General features: G+C 29.8%; 3 protein-coding genes across 3 annotated transcripts; 2 read left to right on the top strand and 1 right to left on the bottom strand.

Moving 5' to 3' along the window:
* Positions 1 to 374: 374 nt before the first annotated feature.
* LOC126913941 (cleavage and polyadenylation specificity factor subunit 5) lies at positions 375 to 4,562 on the top strand. The gene is made up of 6 exons (XM_050717259.1): positions 375 to 594; positions 2,658 to 2,858; positions 2,985 to 3,048; positions 3,916 to 4,081; positions 4,169 to 4,283; positions 4,374 to 4,562. The coding sequence occupies exons 1-6, from the start codon at positions 476 to 478 to the stop codon at positions 4,393 to 4,395; spliced, it is 687 nt and encodes a 228-aa protein (XP_050573216.1). The 5' UTR covers positions 375 to 475; the 3' UTR covers positions 4,396 to 4,562.
* A 514-nt stretch (positions 4,563 to 5,076) lies between these two features.
* On the top strand, positions 5,077 to 6,823 carry LOC126913978 (uncharacterized). The gene is made up of 2 exons (XM_050717278.1): positions 5,077 to 5,291; positions 5,403 to 6,823. The coding sequence occupies exons 1-2, from the start codon at positions 5,262 to 5,264 to the stop codon at positions 5,667 to 5,669; spliced, it is 297 nt and encodes a 98-aa protein (XP_050573235.1). The 5' UTR covers positions 5,077 to 5,261; the 3' UTR covers positions 5,670 to 6,823.
* On the bottom strand, positions 6,020 to 7,972 carry LOC126913925 (pyrimidodiazepine synthase-like). Its single transcript, XM_050717235.1, has 5 exons — positions 7,492 to 7,972; positions 7,314 to 7,419; positions 6,811 to 7,054; positions 6,507 to 6,728; positions 6,020 to 6,403 (listed from the first exon to the last, which is right to left on the bottom strand). Exons 1-5 carry the CDS (start codon positions 7,514 to 7,516, stop codon positions 6,275 to 6,277), a joined length of 726 nt encoding a protein of 241 aa, XP_050573192.1. The 5' UTR covers positions 7,517 to 7,972; the 3' UTR covers positions 6,020 to 6,274.
* Positions 7,973 to 9,430: the final 1,458 nt, after the last annotated feature.

The following is a 9,430-nucleotide window of genomic DNA, read 5'->3' on the forward strand; positions in this document are numbered from 1 at the left end:
ATGAAATGTAGGATAAAAACTGTGAAAAAAACATTTAATTGAAAAATAAGGGTATTTATAAATACTTTTTGTGACTATTGCATTTGTGATTTCACAATCTCCTGTAAATCTAATTCTATTTCCCCTAAACTTTGGTCACATGGTGTTATTTATCTCTTTTGATCCGAGTCGTCAGTGGAATTATAAATTTATAATGTTTAACATATAATTATTAAATTATTAGCGTATTAACGTAATAAATTACAAAAAATATTTATATAATATCTGTTTAATATTACTACATATAAATTATGATTAGTATAAATATTTTTATTATGAACATATCTTTGATATACACATTTGGCAACACTGGTTGGCCCGCGAAACAGCTTTGAGATTCAGGATATTCGAGAAGGCACGACACGGAGCACTGAGGTAGTCGATTCCGTTGTTGGATGTTGATGTGTATGGTTTGCGGAGCGCGGTACAAGGAAAAATGGCGATGGCAACAACTCAAGTTAAAGGAAGTGGATGGCCAAGAAGAGCTAGTAATAGTTCCTTTGAAGGGAAAGTGGTACAGAATCAGTCTGTAACTATCAACAGGACAGTTAATTTGTAAGTGATAATCAGTATGTGACTCAATTACATTATTTTTTAGAGTTAATGTTTTGACTGCCTCTCCTGTAGAGCAACTATGGCCGGTTAAGAGACGCTAGCAATTAAAATTATGTTCCTAACACCTTTCAATGCATCTTACATGGTACAACCATGAGACGGCTGTTCATCTTTCCGTTAAGTACTCACGGAAGTTTTAAGCAATAACCTTATCCACTTCATTGTATCGATTTATTGACTATTCAATAATTCATTATTATTCGCTATCGTAAAACATAACCAACTATTTTATTGTAGCGTGAAATTGTCGATATGATAAAGCATTTTTTTTTGCACCATGAATAAGATATATACTCTTGTAATTATGAATTAAATCAGTAATTATTTGCTTAAAATTTCTAAATATGAAATAAAGTTATACCTTTTGTGCTTTATTTGCACAAGGTATAAGCTTCTAATTATGATGAAGCTAAAGACAAATTTAATTTCTTTTATATTTATGAATTTATAAAAGTTGTAGCCACCGTATGCAATGTACGCTGGTATCCTTTATACATTGAATGTATGTTTGCGTACGGAAACATGTTTTGTTATTTTTTCACAGTCACCGTAATAATGTGACTGTTTATTTGTAATGCGTATATACTTGAAAACAGTTGTATCGTCACTGTTCATTGTTTCTACTTGTATACTACAAATTATTTCGTTGTGTATAAAAAGGAAAAATGTATAAAATATTTTCGCAAATCTTACTACTATTATCTTAGATTTATATAACCTGTGATTGCTAAAACTACAGATATTTGTATTTTTTTATTAGTAAATTGGCCTTTCATATTTTATGTAAGATAAATTTTACAGTATAACACATTTTTGTATATCTATATTATTATGAATGTATTTGTCTCAGATAGTTCATAATTATACTTAGTGTTTAATTTAAGAAATAGCATAATATGCATAGATATTATGAATGTTTCAAATAATTTTTTCTAAAACGAATAAGTTTTAGTAGAACATTGCACAATGCATCTGAGATTTATATCCTTCATTCATGCGTTATATTGATAATGTTTCAAAAATGAAATAATATATTAGAAAATGTAACACATTTATTATAAATTTTCAAACACATTACCAAATATCAATTGATATTTATAAGTGAGTAATAAACTCAGTTCATATAATGTAATGAATTAATTATATATGTATAAGTATTTTAATTACTTATTCACATTTTGATATTTTGGCAAGTTTATAATTATATAGTATTTAATAATATCACAAAGTATTACAAGATATTTTTCTTAAAAAAAAAAGAAGCTGTTGAAGTCTATTAGCATACAATTTACAAATCATAACATATACATATGTGATAGGAAAAAATTTGAGAAATATAAGAGTAGCATAAATATATGTATTATGTATTTCTAAACATATGATATGACTACATTTGATATAACTTACTTATAACTAATGTAAAATGTAATGTTATAAGTAATATAGTATTTTATATGCATCAATTATAGTTGATACTTTGTATTTCATAATTAACAGTAAGTAATCACAACATATGTGGTTTTCATATAAAAATTTAGTATGCAAACAGAAATACCTTGATAATCTGTTGAATAATGCTGTATTTGTATACATGCTTTGTAAATCATATGGGTGTAAATTTGATCAATTGCTACATACTTGTGCATAATTTTATTATATATATTTTTTTGTTCATTGTATATATACATTTTTAAATATGAAAAATGTTACATATAAAGTAATTATTTTTATATTATAAATCTGTATGTTATTCCTCTTGCTTGCATGAAAAAAATGATATTTTTTGTCTTGTATAAAAACGTGGAACTTAATATAAAGTTTGGGGACAAAATTATATGCTCAAAACTATCTAATGCATTGTGAGTACCTGTATAATCTTTATGGTTATATATTGTAATATTATTATTATTTGTGAAAGTGATGTTGAAGAGACTGGATTTAGTTACTGAAGGATTACATAAGAAGTAAGAACCTAACACAAAAATAAAACTCATTTATCTTAGATATCCTTTGACAAACTATACATTTGGAACAAAAGAGCCACTCTTCGAGAAAGATCCGTCTGTACCAGCAAGGTTTCAGCGTATGCGAGATGAATTCGATAAAATTGGAATGCGTCGCAGTGTTGAAGGGGTTTTGTTGGTGCATGAACATGGATTGCCACATGTCCTGCTGCTTCAGTTGGGAACAACATTCTTCAAATTGTAAGTATATGTATTATCTTCATTAGGTATAGAGGAAAATTCATTTGGATATCAGGATATCTAATTGCATCACGTTTATTGAAGTATATACAAATATTTTTTAACTTTTGTATTTTTGTTTTGTAGACCTGGAGGAGAGCTAAATGCAGGAGAAGACGAGGTAGAGGGCCTAAAACGGCTCCTTACAGAGGTAACAGTTAGCACGACGCCTTATGCTACCTTACGAGGTAGCTAGGAGTGGCACTTTGATATGTTAGATTGTAACACTGTTCAAGAATCGATTGTATTAATCTTCCAGACATTTGTAGAACTTATGTAACCGGGCCTGTAGCTCAAAATAGGGAATTTTTAATTACATTAGCATTTACATTTTTAGTGCGCTGCATGCCCGGACATTTCAATGTTTATAGTAATGCAATTATAACTTGTTACATTATACATATCATGGTTAGCTAAGAACATTGTTCTTGTGTCACTCGTCATACATGTTAACTCAGACATAAAAGAAGCAAGATGTGAAGACTGTAATATTATGACAAGAAGATTGTATTGTATATACCATTAATGGATTTTTTGTTGTAATTCATTGAAAAGACAAACGGAAAAAATTGTATCAAATAACGTTTAGTCCTAAAACTTCTTGCTAGAAAATAATTGAAGTACGTAGGACCGTGATTCTTCGTCACATAACAAATAGGCGGTTCGCAGAGCTTATATTTATGCATTTGTCAATTTTTTAATTAAAATGATAAATGTATGTACAACAGCTGTTTCATTTAATTAGGTATCTGTAAGTAAAAGAAACTGAAAGTATTTGAATAAATACTTTTGGCCTGTATTACTAATTATATAGAAGCTAACAGGAACATATTAAGGCATCTCTGTGATCAAGTTAATTGTTAGCCGAACTAATAAGACTATACAGCCGTTTTAAGTATGTAAACAAATTTGTGTAACCATGTTCTTAGTGGACTGAACGAAGAAGATTGTATTTTAATGTCTATGAAGTGTAGCAAAGTTGACATGATTGATGTTATAATATCGAAATAACTTTTAGACCTTTGGACGCCAAGATGGTGTTAAGCAAGAATGGGTGATAGAAGATACCATAGGAAATTGGTGGAGACCAAATTTTGAACCACCTCAGTATCCTTATGTACCACCACACATTACTAAACCAAAAGAACACAAGAGGTTGTTTCTTGTTCAGCTGCAAGAAAAAGGTAGCATATAAAGGACAAAAATATATTGTTACATTGAGAAGTAAAGTAAGACTCAATAATAGGCATAATTATTTTTGAACTTTTTAGCTCTATTTGCAGTACCCAAAAACTATAAGTTAGTAGCTGCACCATTGTTTGAACTATATGATAACTCCCAAGGATATGGACCTATTATTTCTTCTCTACCACAATCACTTTGCAGGTAATTATTATATAATTATTATATTATACCTTTTTGAATAAATTGAATATATCTAGTCACTCTACTACATTATTTTATTTTATGTTACAGATTTAATTTCATCTATATGTGAAAAAAGGAATAACTGAGAAAGTGGAATAATTTTATTTAAGTTATGAGAAAGTACTATAAATACAGTGTATGTATGAGATGACGAGTGAAAATGCAAAAAGAAACTGTTATGTGTGTTATATGACGTGCACTAAAAATTAAATCATTTTTTAAGTAGTACTTATATAATTAATTAGTACTTTTAATTTCTAATCCTTATATTTATGTTACTTTCGCTTCATACATAATAATAGTAATTATTATACCTACATTTACCTATTAGATGTAAATATATTATTAAATTTCATGATTTATATATGATTGTGGAATGTTTTAGTTTTGTTATAAACTCTCTCATGAAAGGTAGATTTAATATATACATATATATACATATTTACATATATAATTTTATGATAAATATAATTTTGTAAAATTACAATAAAATTCATGAATTTATAATCTGATGAAGATTAAATTTATACTTCATATCAGAAAGTGTTAATATTAATTATGACTTTCCTTGCTTTTATACCATAAATATTTAGATAAGAGAGTATGTATGTATTTTTTAAAAATCGCAACAATATAAGACGTAATTATTCTTTTGTAAAACTTAAAAAAGATGCATGAAACTTTACTACTCTTTAGTTTCTTATTGAAATTCTTTGAAAATTAAATACTTGTAAGTAGAAAACCATAAAAATTATCTTTGTAATTTATCTTATTTATATCTGTAAGCTTGGTTTGTACCGCCATTTTGTATTCAGCAAGTTAGTAGGATACATGCATCTGACACATGGAAACATTAAAATTCAGAATACGCATTTGAGATGTTGATAATTTGTGTTTTATATAACAGAAAAGGACATACATACATTTAAAGTCAAAATGACGCAGGATGAAACGATTATGACAAAGGTATATGTAAAAATAAAATAAAAAATTTTATATATTTTATACTTTAGTTTCTGAAATTATTTTATCTTAACCTATGCTTCTGATTTTTAAACATATTTTTATACATGTTAGATACAGAAGGTAGAAGATACATTAAATGAATCCATGTACAAACTGGATGTGTTGAAAAAAAGACTCAAGACAAAATTGCTCACAATGGAAACTCGTGAGGAATTGGAGTCAAAACTGGAAGAAATTCAGGAGGTACTTGTAAAAAATGAAGAGAAATTAAAAAGCCTAAGGAGACAAAATACAAAGTCATTCATGGTAGCAGCAAGCATGATTTTTGCATGTTTTCTGCTCTATGGCTTATATGTATTATTTTATGGAACGATATAAATTAACATTCCTAAATTATGCATATTTTAAGAAATGTCATTAGTGTAATATATTAGACATTTATTCAATTTTTTGTATTATAATTATTTTTTTGTAATTTTATACTTATTGGGTACTGTTAGAAAAAAATTTCTTAATGCTGCTCAAATCTTTTACTAATATAGCAGATTTCTCTATAAATACTGTATATTGTATCACAATAGCAATATTACTAAAGTAAAGATTATCTTTTGACACAGAAACAATTACTTTGGAAGATAGTTTTTAGTAATAGTAACTTTCCTTTATAAATATATATCCAAAATTTAATTAGCATTCATGATCAAATTATATGGTAATTTCCAGAAAGATTGATATGCCAATATATTTTATTTAAATCACGTAGATATATTTTATAATATAAAATAGATTTGTCATGGTTATTACACAAATAGTTAACGAAATAGAAAGTTATGTTTATATTAGTTTTACAACAAATTCACAACATTTATAAACTGGTAATCGTTAAATTATTAGCAATATTCTGCGAGTAATGTTTCATTTCTAAATATATTATATTATTTATAAACATATATATTCGAAGATACAAATTAGGAGTTATTAACTTAAGCAGTAACTAAGTCGTACTGTGGCGTTCCAGCACGACGACTCCGCATGTACTTAGCATGTACTTCGGTATCTAAGTAACTAGCTCGAACAACAGGATTCTCCTTCATGGCAGATCTCCATTCCAACTAGTATTGTATAGGTAACAAAAAAGAAAAATTTGTTGTTTATATACCCTAATTTATATAAGATAATTTTATACTACATTTGACAAATATATTTGTAACTTACCAGTCTCTTGAACCTATCACGTGGTATAGTAAACTGATCTCCACGTAAAACTCTAATTACATCAGATCTCTCCCACCATGGCCATATCATAAAATCTAACATACCAGGAGAACTACCATGAAAGAATGGTGTTCCTTTTGATACAAGTTCTCTTTCAAAAAGACCCAATTCTGATAAGACTTCATCAAATATGTCTCTGTCTATAGATGTACTGACGTATAACTAAAATAAAAATATTTGTATTCTAGTTGTACATAATATTTGTATTTTGCATAAGTACATTGTATATATGAGAAATAAATACCTTATACAAAGTATTTATAACAGAGTTAAATCTACCAATTAACAACTTATCCTTAGCTCTAGCAAGGGGATTACTAGGATAAAGCTTGTTTTGTGGATATGCATCATCCAAATATTCAGCAATCACAAGGCTTTCATATAATGTTTCTCCTCCTTCCAATTCTATACAAGGAACTTTGCCCAAAGGACTTTTTTCTAGTAACCATTCAGGTTTATTTGTCAAATTAATATAAACAACATCATGTCTATAATTAGGGAATAATATTACAATAAAAGAAACAATTTAGTGCATATCTATGTATATGTATTTGTATGAGAGGAAGAGAGGTTTTAAGATTATTAAAAAAATAAATAAACAATAGTTACTGCATTCATAAACAAAAATAAAGCATTTAAAAATTATAATAAACAGAAAATATGAATTAAACATCTGTTTGCAATGTGTGAAAAATAGAAACAAAATTTTTAAAGTTAAATTATAATTTGAAAAATTAGTTTACTTACGGTATATGTTTCGCGTCAAGTACTAAATGAATTCTTTGGGCATACGGACAAAATCGCATGCTATACAAACGTATTTTTCCTGATACAATGGGCGGGGCAACTGATCCTACAGAACGATAGTATAAAAGGAATTATTTTGCAATTATATTAATATCAAGTTTCACTAACATAATCTTACCGGCAGCCAAGTGTTTCAAACTCATTTTGATTATATCGTCGGTTAGAAAGTTTTAAAAATCTCTACGATTAATTATGTAATTTCTTTTTCGCTGTGAATAATGTTGCACATTTTCTTACAACCCAGGCGGTCTAATAAACATCGGTGATAGTTCAAGGTTCTCCAGGCGCAGGTTACCTGTCCTTAATCCGGAACGAAATCTCTCAACAATTTGATGTCTTTATATACCTTACATATAATAAAACACATTCCCAAAGTCATTTTAATTATTATAATTAATGAGTCATCGATAATAATAATATTTTTCCATTTTTTTTTCAAACGATAAAGAATTATTACTTGTGAGTATTTCAAATAGAACCATATATTGCAGCGAAGTTCGACAACCTTTAAGATTTAAGGCCCTAGTTTTTGGGGAAAACAAATTTCAGAAGTTCGTGTTAGTAGGGATGTTTGATATTTCGATGTTGGTCCTGAGAAATTGGATTTCTGTGTTTCCTAGGTACATATTTTAAAAATGGAATGGCTTTTGAGGATCATGCTTTCTACATTTATATATTTGGAACTTTAAAAAGGATGTAAGTTAACTTTATATTGTATAAATAGTTATAAAGTTGAAATAAGTGTAATTGTTTTTGTACAAATGTAAATTAAACAAGGAAATAATATTTTGCTCAAATTTACGCGGAAATGTTAACTCATTTGATTGTTAAAATAATGTAAGATAATTCATGTATTACCACTATTAGTAATGTTCTTTAAATTTGAATTTGAATATTTACAATGACTTTCTAAACAACGATCAACGGATCTTCTTTCAAATTTAAATCTGTATTTGATAAAAGTCTTCCCTATCTCTAATAAAAAAAATTAGGCAATCTAAACAACAATTTCTACCAACTTAGTTCAACTCACTTAACGTCCTTTTAAATACACGTAAATTCTAAACCATTCTTTCCTTCCACAAATCAACCAATCATTTTTCAATCTCCCATAGTTTTCTATGTGCAACCTTACCAAGTGCACATGTATAAGCACTTTGAGAAACGTTTCACCTTGGAGGAGAGAAGAGAAAAGCCAAGAAATGGAAAAGGTTAAAACGCCGATTGGCCAGCCTTCAGTCAGTTCTATCCAGCTCCTCACTCACTATAATAACCGTACATAGGGATCAGACGGTTGGGCTGCTTAGGTAAAAGTGGTACCACGAGTATGGTGAAGGGCACACACGTAGGTGGAGTACACCGAGAAAAAGAGAGAGAGAGAAAGAGAGAGAATTATGATGGAATCTCGTGGTAGAGAAGGGAGGGGTTTCGCGGGTGTGTAGAGAGACCCCTACACAGGGGGTCGAGTGTGAAGTCGAGAGATGTAGGTAGCGGCGCGAGGAGGATGAGGACGAGGACGAGGAGGAACGGCGCGGGCGCTGATTGGTAGCAGAATCGATTAGCCGAGCCGAGCTAAACCTCCGGCACCGCGGCAGCTTCGGCGACGCCACGAATTTCCCGAATGGGGGTTTCCCGTTGGGGCGGGCCCGAATCCAGGGAATACCCAGCGTTCTCCATGGCAACCCGACCAATTCGCCAACCGCCGACAACCAAGACTGACCTACCGTGTGTTGCTAACGTTTCTTTCCCCCCTTTTTCTTCCTCTTCTTTTTTCCTCTTTCCAATTTTTTTTATTTTCTATCTAACCCTCCTCCTACGACTCTCAATCCGGTTCTCGTTTCACAGTGCTATCCTTTGTGTCTGCTTCTTCCCTTTATTGTCTTTTTTCTTTTTTTCCAGGTTTCGTTTACGCTTCAAGGAAGAAAGGGAGAAGCGATACGAACCTTTATGTCTCTCTTCCTCTCAACAACGTCGTAGTCAACCTAACTTACAAGCAACATACTCGTTACGCAAACTTCTCCATGTTGCTATGTATATATGTGTGCACATGTGTATGT

The sequence above is a fragment of the Bombus affinis genome, chromosome 1 (genome assembly GCF_024516045.1).
Source record: "Bombus affinis isolate iyBomAffi1 chromosome 1, iyBomAffi1.2, whole genome shotgun sequence".
Classification (NCBI taxonomy): domain Eukaryota; kingdom Metazoa; phylum Arthropoda; class Insecta; order Hymenoptera; family Apidae; genus Bombus; species Bombus affinis.

What these genes read in the sequence shown, in the direction of transcription:
- LOC126913941 (XM_050717259.1), top strand. Translation starts at nt 476, where the DNA reads ATGGCGATGGCAACAACTCAAGTTAAAGGAAGTGGATGGCCAAGAAGA. An exon ending in ATCAACAGGACAGTTAATTT is followed by an intron (nt 595 to 2,657) that starts GTAAGTGATAAT and finishes CATTTATCTTAG; the next exon opens with ATATCCTTTGACAAACTATA. An exon ending in CTACCACAATCACTTTGCAG is followed by an intron (nt 4,284 to 4,373) that starts GTAATTATTATA and finishes TTTATGTTACAG; the next exon opens with ATTTAATTTCATCTATATGT.
- LOC126913978 (XM_050717278.1), top strand. Translation starts at nt 5,262, where the DNA reads ATGACGCAGGATGAAACGATTATGACAAAG. An exon ending in ATGAAACGATTATGACAAAG is followed by an intron (nt 5,292 to 5,402) that starts GTATATGTAAAA and finishes TATACATGTTAG; the next exon opens with ATACAGAAGGTAGAAGATAC.
- LOC126913925 (XM_050717235.1), bottom strand. Translation starts at nt 7,516, where the DNA reads ATGAGTTTGAAACACTTGGCTGCCG. An exon ending in CTTGACGCGAAACATATACC is followed by an intron (nt 7,055 to 7,313) that starts GTAAGTAAACTA and finishes CCCTAATTATAG; the next exon opens with ACATGATGTTGTTTATATTA. An exon ending in GTGATAGGTTCAAGAGACTG is followed by an intron (nt 6,404 to 6,506) that starts GTAAGTTACAAA and finishes ATACAATACTAG; the next exon opens with TTGGAATGGAGATCTGCCAT.